The 20,126-nt window shown below is 42.0% G+C and overlaps 1 protein-coding gene across 2 annotated transcripts in view; it reads right to left on the reverse strand.

The window, feature by feature from the left end:
* LOC307123766 (NACHT, LRR and PYD domains-containing protein 3-like) overlaps window positions 1-13,086 on the reverse strand; it is a 55,871-nt gene extending 42,785 nt beyond the window's left edge. For both annotated transcript variants that reach the window (XM_079812464.1, XM_079812465.1), the window contains exons 1-3: window positions 12,853-13,086; window positions 12,108-12,226; window positions 10,174-10,275 (exon numbers count right to left, since the gene is read on the reverse strand). In XM_079812464.1, the coding sequence (XP_079668590.1) occupies window positions 10,174-10,275; window positions 12,108-12,208 (203 nt within the window). In that variant the 5' untranslated portion in view covers window positions 12,209-12,226; window positions 12,853-13,086. The remainder of the gene's footprint in view (window positions 1-10,173; window positions 10,276-12,107; window positions 12,227-12,852) is intronic.
* Window positions 13,087-20,126: the final 7,040 nt, after the last annotated feature.

Here is a 20,126-nt window from a genome sequence, read left to right on the forward strand (position 1 = left end):
TCACGTATATTGATGGATGATCTATTTTGATCTATTTTAATTTGATTTTATGCCTCCTAGTGGCTACCTGAGTAATTGTATTTCTGGAAAGAAACTCCAGACCAGGTTCAATAAAGGTTATGAGACGTGTTTTGTGATTTGTTTAATTCAATCAGGTTATGTTACGTATACCCCAGTGGAGAAATAATGCAATGCTATAATGCAGTGGTTTTCAAACTTTTTTTTTTGCGACCCTTTTTTTTCCCCTTTTTTTTCGCGACCATATACTATAGGTCTACAGCCCTTTACATTCAAACAAGTCATGCCAAGCATAAGATTACTTATATACAATTGGTCATTTGACTGTATTCTCCATTAAACCACTAGATGGCACAAAAATTCAGCTCAGCACTTTTCCACACAATCGCTTTTGATGATTGATGTATTTTCGCAACGCTAAGTTGATTCTGGACTAATTTGATAGCTAGACCGATATTAGGGATGGGCATTTTTGTCAATTTCTCATTTCGATCATCAATAGGTCTCAAAAACGAGTACTCGAGTACTCGGGGGCGGGGCATGTGCAGGGGGCGGGGCATGTCCGTCATTGAGATAATGAAAATACTGTTGTGAAAATGGTTGTTGACAAATACAAACGTGACATGAAAACGGGTATATGAAAACATGAACATATAAAGCAAAAAATAACTGATAGATTATGATGCATAAATGTCTTTGAAAAAGAAACATCTTTATAAATGACCGTCTCAAATAACCAAGTCAATTATATCGAGCATTGCCTTTGAGCTAAAACTGTGAAATAACACCACCCTGCAGAGCTTACTAGCTGGTTAATAAACTCAACCAAACGCACCCTATATCAATATTAATATGAAGATTATTATGAACCTATTACGACATAAATCAACACAAAAGGATGTGAATGCACACGTGAACTTCAGCGTGCTAGATTTTACAGGCTATGGTTTGAAACGGAACATTTTGAATGCGCTCTTCCCTTAACAACGCTGATACACGGACAACGAAAGCACACAGAAACAACATTTTATTAAAATAGTGTTCTCATTATAATGAGTTGACAGATTGACTCTGCACATCATGCACTTCATTTTATTATTCATGATTGAAGCGTACAGACATCACTGCGCGTTTTCGAACTCATAACGAAAAACAACTTTAAATAAACTAGGTCTACTGTTAAAAAATATGAGAACAGTATAGCACTGCTGCATTACTAATATCAATGATTCTGAGAAATAAATAGCCTATATCTAAAAAGAATATTCAACCAAACGCTTCTTATATTAGATTAATCAGATATAGACAGCATAAAAGTAATCTTACAACGTGCATCTGCAGAAAAGGACGCGAATGCGCACATGTACTTCACGCGCTAGTCTGAGTGTTCCCGCTAGTTTCTCTGTGGCTTTCCTTTAACAGCTGATACACGGGGAACTAAGCACAGAGAATTTACAGCATTCTATTTCCATCGTGCTCTCATTATAATGCTATGTAGGCTATGACAGATTGGCGCATCTTGCACTAACCATTTAATGATCACAGTGATTCCAGACATCACTGCAGTGCACGCCTCAGTTTCACTTTATTTCGCCGCGGTCTGGAGGCGTGCTGTATAACGCTAACCAATCAGACCTCCGGTACCGCGCAAAATGACGCAATAACCAATAAAAAAGAAACAAATAATTTTTTTAAAAGTCAGGGCGATCATCGTTCTCATGATCGATGATCGCTGTCACGTTCGAGTACTCGATTACTCGACCACTGTTGCCCATCCCTAACCGATCAAGCGCCAGCGTTAGTTCTGGCAGGCCACGTAGTCAAGCTCCGCTATCAGCTGATTGGGAAATTCTAACTCCGCCCCTCTTTCAGCTGATCTGTTTCAGCTGATCCTATGCTCTCAATTGGCTTCTCTCAAACAGGGGGGCTTACTTAAGCATAGCTTCACTTCAATCTGCCTGCTTGGACGCTTCTGCTGCACGCTGCTTTGCAATCAGGACAAGAATTTATGGTTTTCCTATGCTTTATCAAATATGCATTTTGTGCAGTCTGCTTTATCAAATCACCAAACCATACACAAGGCTTTTTAAAGTGCAATTGCCTTTCACATTGTATTCATGTATCAAACGGAGCTACAGCAATTCTATGTTAGTTTTGAGTGAGATAAGTAGGCTATGTGTTGGTTAATGATTCAATCACGCAATGTGAGCATTATTTTGGCAAATTTGTATTCAATATTTACATACTTGCGTAAGACGAACGTGAGCTGCAGCTGCATTTTCATCAGAATTATACCAGGACATGTACTATTTCATAACTATGGGAGCAGTAACAGTTATGACCATGTGTTGGATACTTTCGTCAGCTTATTACTAGACTAACTGCTGTCTTGTACGAATGATTTATTTATTTATTTATTTTTCCAAGCTTACCCGAGTATGGCGGTTCAAGTCTAACGTTACAAGCTATTTCCTCAACGAAAGCAACCCCACTTGCTGAGCCTGTTATTTTATCATTTGGCAAACGTTTTACTGGGTTTTGTGTCTCGGGCTCTGGGATACGTGCTCCATTGCAGCGTGTTTGCAGCGATGGGTGGCGGCCGATCATCATGAACGTGATCCTGAGAGGTGGTCGTCAGAGAGGTATTTATTAGTTAAAATCACTCACTGGTCAAATGCATGTTTTGCTTAAAACAAGATTTGTCTGGAGCTAATTAAATGTGGAATTCGGCAAGCAAAACAGAATCATATCACAAGGAATTGAGTAGTGCGAAATATAGCGAGAGCAATTCGCCCCCACGCGGTTCACCTCACATTCATTCAGGTTGTAAACGTAAACTCGCGTTTTCGTCGCATGGTTCACAAACTGTCTAATTTGGAGTTTGCATCGCTGTATTATTTTCATGGACTCTCTGAAGGTATACTAATATGTTATGTGACTGACTCAAGAACAATTTCAGAGAAATCTGCACTCCACAAATTAAGTATATCAAGCCTATGTCTCAGCTGGCAATTTCACACTCATTCGTCCGTCTTCACGAAGCTAAATTTATTTTTAACTCTGTTAAAATTATCAGGTCATTGGCAACGCAATTGACAATGGTATCTGCATTGCTTAAGCTTAGTCGTTTTCAGTAAAATGCTAGGCTTATGGATATTGTTCTTGTCTCTATAGTTGGTATTTGTAAATTGTAACTCATTTTAAGCTAAAGTTGCTGTGGGAAATTTTGTCTAAACTATAGTTGAGATTGGGAACACATTTGTCTTAAAGCTATTATTAATATTGGAAGTGCTCGTTCTTAAAGCTATATCTAATATTGAGTGCTTGCCTTAAAGCTATACTTATATTGGAAATGCTTATTATTAAAGTTATAGCTAATATCGGAAGTGCTTGTCTTAAAGCTATAACTAATATCGGAAGCGCTTGTCTTAAAGCTATAATATTGAAAGTGCTCATTCTTAAAGCTAAAGTTGCTATTAGAAATATTGTCTTAAGCTATAGTTGAAATCGGGAACGCACTCGTTCTTAAAGCTATAATATTGGAAGTGCTCATTCTTAAAGCTATAGTTAATATTGGAAATGCCTGTTCTTAAAGCTATAATTAATGTCGGATATGCTGTTATTAAAGCTATAATTAATATCAGAAGTGCTTGGTCTCAAAGCTATAATTAATATTGGAAGTGCTCATTCTTAAAGCTATAATTAATATAATATTGAAAGTGCTCATTTGTAAAGCTATAATTAATATCGGGAGTGCTTTTCCTTAGAGCTATAATTAATATCAGAAGTGCTTGTCTTTTAAGCTATATTAATTTTCGAAGTGCTCATTCTTAAAAGCTATAATTAATATTGGAAATGCTTGTTCTTAAAGCTACAGTTACTATCGGAAGTGCTTGTTCTTAAAGCTATAATTAATATTGGGAATGCTTGTATTAAAGCTATAATTAATATTGGGAATGCTCGTTCTTAAAGCTATAATTAATATTGGGAATGCTTGTCTTAAAGCTATAGTTAACATCGGAAATGCCTGTTATTAAAGCTATAATTAATATTGGGAATGCTCGTTATTAAAGCTATAATTAAAATCGGAAGTGCCTGTTATTAAAGCTATAATTAATATTGGGAATGCTTGTTATTAAGGCTATAATTAATATCGGAAGTGCCTGTTATTAAAGCTATAATTAATATTGGGAATGCTTGTTATTAAAGCTATAGTTAACATCGGAAGTGCTTGTTCTTGAAGCTATAATTAATATGGGAAAAGCTTGTTCTTAAAGCTATAGTTAATATCAGAAGTGCTCGTCATTAAAGCTATAATTAATATTGGAAATGCTCGTTCTTAAAGCTATAGTTAATATCGGAAGTGCTTGTTATTAAAGCTATAATTAATATTGGAAATACTTGTTCTGAAAGCTATAGTTAATATCGGAAGTGCTTGTTCTTAAAGCTATATTTAAAATTGGAAGTGCTTCTTATTAAGGTTATAATTAATATTGGAAGTGCTTGTTCTTGAAGCTATAATTAATATCGGAAATGCTTGTTCTGAAAGCTATGGTTAATATTGGGATATATGTGTGTTCTTAAAGCTGTAATATTGGAAGTGCTTGTTGTTATAGCTATAGTGATATTGGGAACATGCTTGGTAAAACTATAAGTATATTGGAAATAGCTTGTTGTTAAAGCTATGGTGTCAGGAACATGCTTGTCTTAAAGCGATATAGCTACTGGGAAACTAAGTTTTCTCAAGCTATAGATGTTGGAAATGGGCTTGTCTTAAAGCGATATCGTTAGCTATAGTAGAGTTTGGAAACGTGCTCGTTTTAAAACTGTAGGTGCTATTGGAAACACACTTGTTCTTAAAGTTATAACTAACTTTAGAGTAGAACTTTGGAGGTACTTTTCAGATTTGATTAAGATTACCACAACACAATTTTTCTGGTGTATCAACTTGCACCAATTACTCTTTCACCCTTAGACTCACCCTAAATAATAAGCTTTTCCTCAAAGCTATAGGCACTATGGGAATTTGATATTATTAAGCGGTAGTTTAAACCTGATATATTGCTAATACGTTTTACTCGCGGTCACATGACCTCACATTTCTTATGTATCAATTTATTCCTAGCACTTCAGCATAATCCTAAGCACACTAAACTGATAGGATAAGGGGATGAACGGCGTTTTATCTCTGAATCTGACTCTGCTTTGTCATCTATGTTAGCCTACCTGAGGAGCCATCCACAAGCTGTTCAACAGGATCCATTATTTGTCTTGGAGGAGGGAAAGCTTGTGCCCAGAGTCTGGTTTGCTTCCTGTCTCCGCCTGCTATGCCTACCGCAAGCTTCCCTCAGAGCATTATACAGCTCGTTCTCGTGCATAGAGGCTGCTACAACTGCAGCTTCCTGCAACTGCAACTCCAGTCTCTACATTGAGGCCATGAGGCGATGTGTCCTCGGCCGCTTATGAACGTTATATTTGGCCCGATGCGTGAGCCATCCATTAGAAACCTATGAGTGCTACTCCATATATAAATTTAAATTACTTATATTATTAGCTGGTTACATTCATCATGCTAGCTTCACGTAGATCGATTAGATCTTACAATTAAAATCAGTTAGACGACCTTCTCGGAACGCTTTTTTATTTCTTGGATCCTCCGTGGCTCTTCAATTAGAAGGAAGAGCCAGGGAGGATTGCCCGGTATGGTCTGTTGGGGGGATTTTCGCTACTTTCCAGTCTATTAAATAGGAGGATTGCCCCTAGAAGCTGCTGCTGTTCCCTGTTTTTGATTTCATGGAGCTCACCATGATAACGAAGGGAAATTAAGAACAGCGCCATATCGCCTATTTACTATTTATTTACTCGTATCATTAACTGTAGCTACATTCCTCGTGCTAGCTTCACATAGATTACATTCTCATCTTCGTATCCTCTGCTGTCTCTTCAATCAGCTGGAAGAGCCAGGGAGGATTGCCTGGTATGGTCTGTTGGGGGATTTGCTCTGCCCTCCCAGTTAAATGGGAGGTCGTCCCCAGAATCTGCTGCTGTTCCCTGTCTTGGCTTTTCATGGAGCTCATGAAAGGATGGGGAATTTAGAACAGAGCCATACCGCCAAATTGTAACGATCTATCCACTGGAGGCAAGTTGAAGGACCCAAGTGCAGTTTATTCACAATTCAACATAAATCTCAACATAAATCAAAACAAGGACTTGGCATTCTACTATAACAAAACTCACCAACAGCGGGTTACAACATTCAATACTTGACAAAGACACATGGCAAACATGAGGGCTTAAATACACACAGACTAATGACAAGAGACACCTGTGAACAGTGATTAAACAATGAACCAATGACAGGACAGGACACAAGATCACATGAGGGCATGGGAGTCACATGACAAGACCAGGAAGTGCACGACAAGACTGTGAACATGACAAACTCAAACATAACCATGAACATAATAAACTGAAAACAGAACAATGAACCAACACCAAGACACCCTGTGACAGATCCCCCCCTCTATGGGCGGCCCCTGACGCCCAAACAACACCAAAACATCAATAGCCTAACAAAGAGTCCAAACAAAAAAAGTCTTGGGGGGCGGTCTTGGGGGAGGGATGGTGGGCCAGGCCCGTGCAGGGGCACCGGACCCAGACATGACATGGCCGGGCCTGGGAGCGTGGGCGGACCTGGACCCTGTGGCGTGGGCGGACCTGGACCCTGTGGCGTGGGCGGACCTGGACCCTGTGGCGTGGGCGGACCTGGACCCTGTGGCGTGGGCGGACCTGGACCCTGTGGCGTGGGCGGACCTGGACCCTGTGGCGTGGGCGGACCTGGACCCTGTGGCGTGGGCGGACCTGGACACTGTGGCGTGGGCGGACCTGGACACTGTGGCGTGGGCGGACCTGGACACTGTGGCGTGGGCGGACCTGGACACTGTGGCGTGGGAGGACCTGGACCCTGTGGCGTGGGAGGACCTGGACCCTGTGGCGTGGGAGGACCTGGACCCTGTGGCGTGGGAGGACCTGGACCCTGTGGCGTGGGAGGACCTGGACCCTCAGGCGTGGGAGGACCTGGACCCTCAGGCGTGGGAGGACCTGGACCCTCAGGCGTGGGAGGACCTGGACCCTCAGGCGTGGGAGGACCTGGACCCTCAGGCGTGGGAGGACCTGGACCCTCAGGCGTGGGAGGACCTGGACCCTCAGGCGTGGGAGGACCTGGACCCTCAGGCGTGGGAGGACCTGGACCCTCAGGCGTGGGAGGACCTGGACCCTCAGGCGTGGGAGGACCTGGACCCTCAGGCGTGGGAGGACCTGGACCATCAGGCGTGGGAGGACCTGGACCCTCAGGCGTGGGAGGACCTGGACCCTCAGGCGTGGGAGGCCATGGCGGCAACGGCAGTTCTACAGGCCATGGCGGTAACGGCAGTTCTACAGGCCATGGCGGTAACGGCAGTTCTACAGGCCATGGCGGTAACGGCAGTTCTACAGGCCATGGCGGTAATGGAGGTTCAGGAGGCCACAGAGGCGTGGCCTTCATGGCCTCCATGTACCCCTTGCCCCCCCCCCAAATTTTCTTGGGCGGGACAGCGGGCTCGTGGGCTGGAGCCTGGACGGGGCCGTGGGATGGAGCCTGGACGGGGCCGTGGGCTGGAGCCTGGACGGGGCCGTGGGCTGGAGCCTGGACGGGGCCGTGGGCTGGAGCCTGGACTTGGGCTGGAGCCTGGACGTGGGCTGGAGCCTGGACGTGGGCTGGAGCATGGACGTGGGCTGGAGCATGGACGTGGGCTGGAGCATGGACGTGGGCTGGAGCATGGACGTGGGCTGGAGCATGGACGTGGGCTGGAGCATGGACGTGGGCTGGAGCATGGACGTGGGCTGGAGCATTGACGTGGGCTGGAGCATTGACGTGGGCTGGAGCATGGACGTGGGCTGGAGCATGGACGTGGGCTGGAGCATGGACGTGGGCTGGAGCCTGGACGTGGGCTGGAGCCTGGACGTGGGCTGGAGCCTGGACCTGGACGTGGCCGTGGGCTGGTCTCACTGGTGTGGAGAGTACTGTGGGAACGTGGAGCTCCTCATCCACCGTTCCCACAGTAAAAGATGAGCCACTCAACTGAAGTGCATAGTCAATATACTTGGCCAATGACCAGTGGATCTTGCCTCCAGGAAGTCTGGAGCTAATAGGCTTATTCAAACCAAAACGAAAAATGTCTTTAAGCGCCACGTCATTAAAATCAACTAAGTGACAGAGTCCACAAAATTCCTCCACGTAGTTTTCAATGGCTTGATTCTCCTGGCGTAGATGAAGCAAAGCAGCAACTGCTGGGTCCATTTTGTTGGTCAAGTATTCTGTAACGGTTATCCACTGGAGGCAAGTTGAAGGACCCAAGTGCAGTTTATTCAAAATTAAACATAAATCTCAACATAAATCAAAACAAGGACTTGGCATTCTACTATAACAAAACTCACCAACAGCGGGTTACAACATTCAATACTTGACAAAGACACATGGCAAACATGAGGGCTTAAATACACACAGACTAATGACAAGACAAGTGACACCTGTGAACAGTGATTAAACAATGAACCAATGACAGGACACAAGATCACATGAGGGCATGGGAGTCACATGACAAGACCAGGAAGTGCACGACAAGACTGTGAACATGACAAACTCAAACATAACCATGAACATAATAAACTGAAAACAGAACCAAGAACAATGAACATGAACCAACACCAAGACACCCTGTGACACAAATCTAAATCTTTACAAAATATGCAATTAAAAAATTGTACTAAATGTTTGTCTATTGTGTTTTTTGACTTTAGTGGACCTGACAGAAATATATATATATATATGGGAGGCTAATTAACTGGTTAACCGTTAACCAGCAAGAATTTTAAACAATTAATCATTTGGTTGAAATAAAAAAACAGGTAAGTCACATTTTATTGCATTCAGAAATAATACCGGTAAATAAAGCAAAATGTTATAAATGTACTACAAGCATTATAAACACTACAAACGTAGCTATAGGTTAGTTCCCCTCACTCCACAACAAATTGTATTGAGTAGGAATACGGTGTGGCCCCTTTAAGAGCTGCGCGCTCCCTGTTGAACTGTCTGCGCCTCGAGCACTTCCATGTGTGCAGGTTATGTTCTGTTGCTCAAATCAAGTTGTTTTCTTTATTAAGTAACACTGTGGACGGTATAGCGTTTGTGACGGACTATTACGCAAGTTTTACGGGGTATAAAGAGTGAGCTGTGACATGTCCATCGCCTCCGTGTCTACAATAACTCCAAGTGAGCTATCCCGATTTTCCTCCGGACACAACGCGTTACAAAATCCTTTAAATTTAACGGTGTTCAGAACAGATCAAGAATGTAAAAATATAAGTATATAACTATAAAGCCAAAACTAAATCATTTAATGAGAATCTGAAAGTAACCAGCGTTAGGCTCATGATTATTTATTATAGGCTTTGTTCACTCGCGTCCCAATACTGATGGAGAAATCATCCTCTTCACATGCGCACACATGAGCTTGGAAACACCACAGCAGCGGAGCTCACACTGAATGGCGCGAATTGTAGGCTATTACTGACTAATTAAACTGAGCTGTGTAGCTGTTAGGTTGACTATTTTATGTTGATAATGAAATGACTGCGATATCAAGTGTGCAATGCTGGAATATGTTATGTGCGCGTGAGGCGCCCACGCGAACAAGCAGAGGAAACATAATACTCATTTTGGTCATACAGATAATAATAGTAGGATATCGTTCAAAATTGCAAAGTGTTTACTTACACTGTGCTATTGTAAAATAAAGGAAACAAGATGTGCTTTCTGTCGTCTGGTTTCCTTTCCGTGAACTTGTTTGAGGAGCGCCTCATGATGATCAACCTAACTCAGCAGCTCAGTCACAGTTTTTTCTTTCTTTTTGTTAATCTGTTAATTATTTAAGGCAAATATATTTCGCAAATGTATTCATTTTATATAGGCCTATGGACTGATTTTATGAAAAAAAAATTATCTTTTTTTTATTTTTAATGTAACTATTTTTTTTTAAATCATCCTGGCGACCCATTTTTTAAGTCTCGCGACCCACCCAAGGGTTTGAAAACCACTGCTATAATGTACAATACCTTTTGGCAGATGGTGGTTTTTCACTGAAGTTCGGCACGTCACGTTTTGAATGGTGACTCTTCACAGACACAGAGATGGACACACATGAGCCTGATCTTACACTGATGACAAAGAACAGAGAAGGGAAAACACACTTTAATACAGGAGGAAATTCATTCTCAAACTCATGAGCTCTTTACGTTTGTTAGTTATTAACTTTGACATGTCTATAAAGCCCTCTTTACCATGTAGATGGTATTTGTTGAAAGTATTAGTTGTGTTTTTAAGTCAAGTCACCATTATATATATTTTAAATGGTTTAGCACAGGGATGAAGTGGAGGCTAAACGCATGTAAACGCCGTTTACGCACCTCCCAATATTCGGAAATAGCGTTTACCCACCTCCAAAGTGCGTTTATCCACCTCTAAATTTAGTTTATCCACCTCTAAATAGCCTACAGTTCCTAAGCCATTTTAAATTAAGCTTATGTCGTTTTAGTTTCATATTGTTCATTTTCATTGGTTGTTTGTTGTACAGTTAGACGAAGTCTTTCATATTGCGCTGCAACTGTCAGTGTGAGTTGTGGGAAGTTCGGATCATTTTACTGACTCGGATCTTTGAGTCTCGTTCAGCAAAATAAACTAATCTTTTCTCTTTCCGTCTCTATGGGACTGACAGGAAGAACAAAAGACTCGGATCTCACCTGTCGATCAGAATCAGAACCCATATGTTGCGTAATGCGCATGCGCGGTCAACACAAAATGAACGAATCACTCTCTGAGACAACTCGGTAGTCCCGAGTCATATTAAAGATTCGTTCAAAATTAACGGATCATTCATGAACAACACGCAAGTTGACGCAACCAAGATTAAAAAATGGATATCCGGCAATTTTTTAAGCGCCGTCAAGACAGCAGCCCTCCTCCTAATGCCAGCAAACGGGCTCGGCTACAAGCCCAAAGTGAGTGAGCTCGGAAAACAGTACTAAACTTTATGTTTTTGGGGTTAATTTGGTTCACGGTTAGATTCATGCCACTGACTCAACAAGTCACCTCTTCCTTTTCCCATTAGCCAATGTAGGCCTACAAGTAAAATTCAGGATACATTATTATCAGATAAATAACTGGATGTAATTATATGCATTCTCTGGTATTTAAACCACTGAAAGTTTGTGACAACAAGCTCCCTTTGCTAGTCAGCTAGCTAGTTATTGTTATCGCTACAGCCGTTCGCGGGTACGGTAAACGTTTCTATGGTAACAGCGAGTTGGACCAATCAGAGTAAATATATAATTCCTAACCTGATTTATATAAAATTTTATTTAAAAAAAAAACATGGCGAAAATATTTTTTTAAGGCTATTGACACTCTATTCTGATTAACAGGATAACAAAAGTAGACATAAATCCCTTTATAAGTTTTTCCCCATCTAATATGTGAACAAAATGAAAAAAAAATATTTTGAACCTGGCTGTATCCAATAGCCTACTCAGATTTAGTTTTTTTTAAATATGTGCAAATTAGCGCATATATAATTAGATAATGCCTAATTTGCATATTTAAACATTACATTTTTTTTCCTCATCTTTAATCAACTGGGAAAGTTGGGAAAGTTTCATAGTGATATCTGCTTGTTAAAAACTGGTAACCAAACCAACTGGTTGTTTGGTAACTTGTAAAATATGTGAGTGAGGTACGAATTAGCCACCTCATAAAATTAGTACGAATTGCTGTGAGATCGGGCTGCATACACCGGTTGGCAGTGGCCCACCTTACCGTGACCACGATGCGGTCACCCAGAATTTATAGTTTACCCACCTCTTTTTTTACCACTACACCTCTGGTTTAGCATTTGCAAACATAAAACAATGCTTGTTAAGGTTTTGTTCTTCACAGAGAAAAAACCTCTGAAACTTAATTTGTTTTTAAAATGATTGTGTGAAAAGAGTCTTACCTTTGTTCCTCTGAGAGACTCATCTTAGAGAGAGAGTCCTTCCCTCGCTCCTCTGAGAGACTCGTCTTAGAGAGAGAGTCCTTCCCTCGCTCCTCTGACATACTGCAGCTAAACTGCCACTGAACACAGATCAGCACTTATTATACTTAATCATTTCAGATCATTTAATGAGTTTAACTGACAGATGGCTCTAAATGTAAGTTCAAATGGAATATGCTTTAAACTCTGAGTGGGAAAAATGAACCCAGTTTGTTTCTGAATTGTGGTTTAATATCATTTGCAGTCATATTTACTCTATTTTATTAATGGTCGATTCTTGGTTTGTCATTTGATCATTACTTTAAGTTCACAATACATTTCATTATTTTAAAATGCTCACATACCTATTGAGTAAATGTAACCTGTATTAAAGTGGGCATACTACACAATAATTGCTGTGTTAAAATATTCGATATAATAAAAGCAAATAGATAAATAAATAAATGAGTGAACATTCACTACGTGCTAGGTTTAAAATGGACTGGTACTTCAGAAGTCACAAAAACATCATCCTAACAATAGCATCCTAAAATGGACGACAACATCTGCGGCCTTCAAATAATTCCAGTAGGTCTCATTTCTGACAGTCTGTTCGGGGTATACTAAGAATAATAACAGGTCTTTTGTAACATCAAATCATGTTTACATTATAAGACTTCTATTTTATCCCCCAAATAACTGTAATCAAGCAAGTATTAAAACTTACCGTCCTGTGCAGTGAGAAGAGAGTTTAGCAGTATTTGAAGCATGATTTCCCCTTCCTGGAGGTTTGTTGGTTGTGTCGTGTAATCGAGTCCAGTCTGTGGTAAAGCTCTCCGTGTCGTTCAGCTGCTGTGTGTTTGCCTCTGGATGCGATTAACAGCGTTTACTGCTCATTCTGACGATCTCATCGCCATAGCAGTTCTCTGTGCATTTAACACTTTTACTTTCGTTTTTGTCTTCTTTGGGGGTTTTACGGTTTAAACAGGTTCATATCACATCTACAGCAAAGGAGTGACATACTCAACATATTTCCAAATGTTTAATACCGCTTAACCTAATGCTTTCAGCAGCGTATTGATCATTTCCCCTGTTTCGGGACTAATCTCCAAGATGCTGGATATTGTAAATGCCTGGAATCATGAGATTTATTTATTTATTTCCTACATTAAATTCGGTTTCATTCATAGTATCAATAGCCATGTTCTACAGTTTCTGCTTCCATACATGATCCATAAGCCTTATATGATTAGATAATGTATTATAATTAATCATATAACATGTGTCCCTCATTGTTTCTTAATGTTTTTAGCAGGTTATTCTCTCTGAATATGCTGAATTACAACAGGCTAGTGAACTAATTAACTTTCCAAACTAAATAAAATGAACAAGTTCTTCACAGTGTATTTACAATATACCAATATTACAATACAATGGACAATGGAACAAGTTAATATTCTCTGGCATCCTTCTGTCTCTAGAAACAATGGAGTCTGCACCTGAGTATTTATTTAATTGTGGGGCAGCAGCGCCAGCTGTGGCTGAATAAGCCTATGCGGGAGCTGCAGCTCCTGCCGCACTTGCTGCAAGTGTGGTCCGTGCTGGGTACTATGGGGGAGCAGTGGTAGGCTGGGCTCTCTGCTGTTTGCGGCTCTTCCTTTCCTCGCGCTGGATCTCTCTTCTCCTCAGCCTTCTTGACACCGGTTATGACATCTGCACGCCAGCTAGAGCGGTCGGAAGTTACTGTTTCGAGATCTGCTGGGTTGATGTTACATGACTTCAGATCCCTCTTGCAGACATCCTTGTAGCGTAGGGCGGGTACTGGTGGTGAGCTTGCCATAGAGGATGTCCTTCAGGATGCGGCCATCGTCCATCCTGCATATGTGTCCGAGCCAGCGCAGGCGCCTCTGAGAGAGGGTGGCGAACATGCTTAACAAGCCTGCCTGGGCCAAAACATCTGCGTTGGAGACGCGATCCGGCCAGGTGATGCCGAGGAGTTGTCTGAGGTTGCGCATATGGAAGGCGTTCAGTCTTCGCTCTTGGTGCGTGTTTAGGGTCCACGCCTCACTGCCGTACAGAAGGGTCCTCAGCACGCACTCTTGGTACACCTTCATCTTTGTGTTGAGGGTCAGCATGGGGTTGTCCCACACACGCTTCGCTAGGCGGGCCATGGCGGTTGCTGCTTAGCCTATCCTCACGTTAAGCTCGGCATCCAGGGATAGGTTGCTGGAGATTGTAGAGCCGAGGTATGTGAACTTATCCACCACCTGCAGGGTGTGATCTCCGATGGTAATTATGGGAGTGGTACTGACATCCTGACATGTTGGTCTTCTTAAGGCTGATGGTGAGGCCAAACTCTGTGCATGCCTCCGCGAAGAGGGTGATGAGTCGCTGGAGGTCGGCTTCCATGTGAGCAGTGAGGGCGGCGTCAACGGCAAAGAGCATCTCCCGGATGAGAACCTTGCGCACCTTGGTCTTCGCTCTGAGACGGGCAAGGTTGAATAGGTTATCGTCGCTCCGTGTGTGAAAGAAGATGCCATTTTCGGACTCGCTGAATGCGTAGCGCAGGAGCAGGGAGAAGAATATGACGAAAAGTGTCGGGGCCAAGACACACCCCTGTTTCACGCCGCTCTTGATTGGGAAAGGGTCCGATGACGCTCCGTCGTACTGAACAATGCCAGACATGTTGTCGTGGAATGACTCGACAATCTTCAGAAGCTTGGGGGGCATCCAATCTTGTGGAGCAGGGCGAGAGGCCAGACCGACTGACCAAGTCAAATGCCTTGGTCAGGTCGATGAAGGCGAGGTACAGGGGACGTCGCTGTTCGCAGCACTTTTCCTGCAGCTGCCTGAGGGAAAACACCATGTCGATGGTTGATCGCTTGGCCCAGAACCCAAACTGTGACTAGGGATACACACGGTCAGCAAGTACCTACAGGCAGTTGAGGACAACCCAGGCGAAGGACTTTCCCACGATGCTGAGGAGAGAGATCCCACGATAGTTGTTACAGTCGCTGTGGTCGCCCTTGTTCTTGTAGAGCGTGACGATCTGGACATCCCGCATGTCTTGGGGTCTCGTTCCCTCTTCCCAGCACTGTAGCAAAAGCTCATAGAGATGTCCAAGGAGGGAGCTCTCTTTTGTGGCCTTCACAACCTCTGATGGGATTCCGTCACTGCCTGGTGCTTTCCCACAGGACAGCGAGTCAATGGCCTTACTGAGCTCCTCGATGGTGGGTGGCGAGTCAAGCGAGTCACCATTGACTACCATAGTATTTTTCCTTACAAATTTGGTGCCATGACCCGGATTTCAAGAGATCAGCCATCGCAGATTTCCGGGAGAAACCTTTACTGACATCACTTACAAGGAGAACTTTGGGGGCCATATAAGCATTGAAACTTAAACATGGACCATTACAGTTATACACACACACACAAGATCACATGAATAGTTGTCACAGGTCGGGGGGGTCAAGCCAGTCCACACCCACCCCTAAAACCCAGGACCACCTCGAGGAGCGTGCCAGAGACCAGACAGACAAGGAATCAGAGTAAAACAAGTTTTATTTATTTAAAAGTTGTATATAAAAAGTCTCAATGGGGCCTCTGGGTCCACCCACCGATGCGGGGGCCGAACCACTGACCAGAGGAGGGGAGGGGAAGTCCGTCACCTGTCCGACACGCAGGTGAGTGTCCTGGTAAGTAGAGCGGTGTAGGACAATTGAGCAAAACAGAGTCTTTAGTCGAAGGGGGCCTTCCTTGGGACGGACAGGTGAGTCTCCTGGTAAGTGAAACTTGTTAGAACATTTGAACAGAACAGAGATTTTAATCAGGAAGGGCCTTCCTTTGGACGGACAGGTGAGTCTCCTGGTAAGTAGAATTTGTTAGAACATCAACAGAGCAGAGTCACTTTATCCATGCATGCACGTGTTTCTTCAGTACAAGCCAAAGGCTTACCACTAGGGTATACTTCTGCAGGGCAGGCAGGGGTAGGCTCACTAAGTGTCTCCCTTTCAGGCGGAAGAATGTTGGCTGACGCGTGTTCTGGTCAGCAGATGAGGAAAGTTCACTGAGTGTCTCACTCTATGCGGACATCACACGGGTGGCCGTTGGCGGAGGGATGCTCTGTCAACAACAGGATAGGTTATTCAACTACACACGTATTTCCCCGTAGGACAAGAGAAAGGCTTACGGCTGGGAGTGCTTCTATCAAGCGGACAGAGGTAGGTTCACTGGGTGGCGTATTTTAGGCGGACATCACATGGCAGGCCATTGGCGGAGGAATGCTCTGTTAACAACAGGATAGGTTATTCAACTGCACATATATTTTCCCCGGAGACAAGAGAACAGGCTTACGGCTGGGTGTGCTTCTATCAAGCAGGCAGAGGTAGGTTCACTGGGTGGCTCACTTTAGGCGGACATCACATGGAAGGCCATTGGCGGAGGAATGCTCTATTAACAACAGGATAGGTTATTCACCTGCACACATATTTCCCCAGGGGACAAGAGAACAGGCTTACGGCTGGGTGTGCTTCTACCAAGCAGGCAGAGGTAGGTTCTCTGGGTGGCTCACTTTAGGCGGACATCACATGGATGAGCACTGATCGAGGGATTTCTCTACTGACAGACAGAGTACGTTATACAATGCATATCTTCTTTCCACATTTGCATACAGGGGGTATTCACATTCAACACCTGAGATCCTTCTTCAGTGACAACGGATAAGGATAGAAAAAATAGGGAGTGCAACGGCAGTCAATTTAATCCCCACACACTGCAACCTCACTACAACGCAATACTGTGCAACACATCAATTCAGGCACTGCATATCCACTCTCACTCAGTGCAATAAGGCCAGCACTCACCCGTTGGTCAACCTCTCCACTGTCGTACTGAATCCGTTATCTTCAGATGTTGGGTGGGTTAAGATGCCTTTTTACTGAAGCATGGAGGACACTCCCTTAACACTCGATCACACTCATAAGAAGAGGCAATAGTTCAATGATGACTTGGTTCAAACGCTCTCTCAGGTGACAATGACACTCGTGATCAGTACACTTCACAACTTCATATTCAGTTCAGTGCAGGTGCATACATTCAATGAAATCCAATACTCATACTACTTATCTCCGTTCTGATGTTGATGGCGTTTCTCCAGTCTGTACTCAACTCTGTAACTCCTTGCAAACGTATCCATACAAATGCCACTTCACCCTTTGTACAGCCGAGCCTTTGCGCACCCTCTAGGAACCTCCGTGAACCAACACACCCCAGGAAGAAATGACTTCTCTCCGGGAAGGAAGAACACTGAACTGTCTCTCTACTTCCTTTTTATACCCTCCTCTGTCATCTCTCACACCTGCTCATCATCCGCCATTAGCCACCATTTTGTAGGGGCACATGTCCAACCGGAACCTGCCTGGTGTTACACCAACAACGTTCCGGGGGGGGAACAACTTCTAACGGGACTTAGTTCCGCCTCACTTCGTCACCTTGTGACATAGTTACAAGCTTCGGTGTTACTGGCTGGTTAAAGTGAGCACACGGGAAGAAACCGGCTCTACACGGAGGCTATCGAATTTAGCGAACATGTTAGGTGTCGCCAAGCCCACAGCACTACATATAGGGTCCGATTCAAGAACCGCAGGTCCAAGATTGGCCGTAACCCACCGCCTTTCTTGGGTACAATGAAGTACGGGCCGTAGAACCCCGTCTTCATATCGTCTAGAGCAGTGGTTCTCAACCTTTTTTCAGTGATGTACCCCTTGTGAAATATTTTTTCAGCCAAGTACCCCCTACCAAGCGCAAAGCATTTTTGGTTGAAAAAAAAAAAGACTTAAAACAGAGCACTGTGCCATCAGTGTCTGCTTTATTAATCTTTTGAACAGATAAACACATACAAAATTCAAACATTTGAAAAAACATTTTCGAACATTTTCGAATTCGAACATTTTAAATGATAATAATCCATAACTAAATTATTGCAAATATTTGATTTGCACTCATCACTAAAATGTAGTGATTCAAACTAATGTCATGAAAACAGTGACCATATTTCTGAAATGGAAACCGGGGACATTTCCTATTTGAATGGTCAAAATATCACTAAAATCTCATTTGTAATTATATTTTAATTAAAAAATACAGACAATAGACAATACAGTTTTGAAAGTTTTTGTTGTTGTTGTGGAGTCCCTATATTATTATTAACATTAATAATTATTATGATTTAATTTGATTATTAGGATGTTCGGTCTGGATTTAATACAATAAAAATGTTTTTAAAAAAAATATGAAAACAGTTAATGTTAAGCTAACCATTGTAAATAAGCAGTTCAAAACAATATTGTAACATGACTTAAAAACATATTACAAAAATAAAACAAATATGATAAATACAACTATTCAACAAATATTGTAACATTTTATCATTGTATTTAAGTTTATAGGCTACTATATCAATTACTTTTTTTACTTCAAAAGTTTTGTTACGTTTATGCTTGAAAATAATTCTTACTATCCTTAATTGGTCTTGTTATTTTGCATTGTAGGCTTATTTTAAGCAGAAAGTATATGTATTCTGCACATGAATTGGTTAAAAGTGTAATTGTTTGGGTTTTTTATATTTAAGTTATAGTTCAGATGCGCAGTAATCACTGCGCTGTGACTGCGGAACTTTTGGGGACAAAACAATCCCGCACCTGTTGACACTGCATGAAAACACTGAAATCCGGCAATATCCGGGCATGGTATACTCATGTGTAATTTGATGTTTACCGGATGTATGTGGGAAAAAGCGGATCAGAGTAACACGGAACAGTATATTTCCAGAAAAACCCGGAAACCTCACGTATACGGACGTATACAGGAATCCGTGAAATTTCAAGGACATATACAGCTGAAACACTGCTGGGTGAGCTAGGACTGAAGACTGTTAGGTGTGAGGAAGACCTTTCATATGTTAATGACTGACACTAGGAGCTGGCTGTTCTCAGAGGGAGGGGTGTCAGGGGAGGACTTGAGGATTGAGAATTATCTCTGGTCTACTGTAGGCTACAGCAAACAAGCTTTTTGCACAGAAAAAAAATTCTTAAGGCCCTGAAACACTAAACCGAACTAGCAATGACTGAAGCCGACTGTGGGGTTGGTTCACGTTGCCTGGGTCTGAGCCAAACCATCAGAATGGTGTGGCAGGGCCTTAAAACCACTGCATGAAAAGAGTCTCTTAATCAAATATTTTTTATAAAAGCAGTACAAAATAAAAACCCTGTCTGAACATATACGTTCACAAAAAAATCTGAATATGTAATGAAATAAACAAAGAAATGTAATGGAATTAACAAAGGATAATTAACCAAACATTTTAGACTATCCCCAAACAATTTTTGCAAAGTTTTACAAATTGTTGGCAATAATAGAATTAAATAAAAAGGAGATGAAATGTGGAATATAAAAAAAGTTTGTTTTAAAAACACCAAAAACTGATATGCTCAAAATAAAAATATGGAATAAAAAAAGAGCAGGGATTCACTTGCTCAAGAAACACAGAAACACAAGCAGATCTTTCAGCTCTGCAACTGTTAACAAAAAGTGTCACTCCAAGATTCTTAACTTTAACAAGATGCAAAAAAGGGGCGTTTTGAGGTTTGAAATCCACCACTCACAATAGATGTAGGTGCAACCAATAAGGTTACCAATAAAAATAAGGCAACCAATAAAAATAATCCTAATTTTACAGAAAAAAACAGTTTTTCAGTTTTTTACAGTATTTTCTTGTAATTTTGAATTATGTTTAAAACGATGTAAAATTACAAACAATATCTAAATAAACAACTTGACTGTTATTTTAAGGATTATATCATTAATGACAAATTACAGTAATTCTCATTTTTTTATACAGGAACATCACTGTATTATTTTTCTGTTTTCATAAATAACAAATTCATGCAAAATTACAAACAATATCTGTAAATTAACAACTGTAATACAATATTTAGCTCATTA

The sequence above is a fragment of the Gobio gobio genome, assembly GCF_949357685.1.
Source record: "Gobio gobio genome assembly, chromosome: 3".
NCBI classification, from domain to species: domain Eukaryota; kingdom Metazoa; phylum Chordata; class Actinopteri; order Cypriniformes; family Gobionidae; genus Gobio; species Gobio gobio.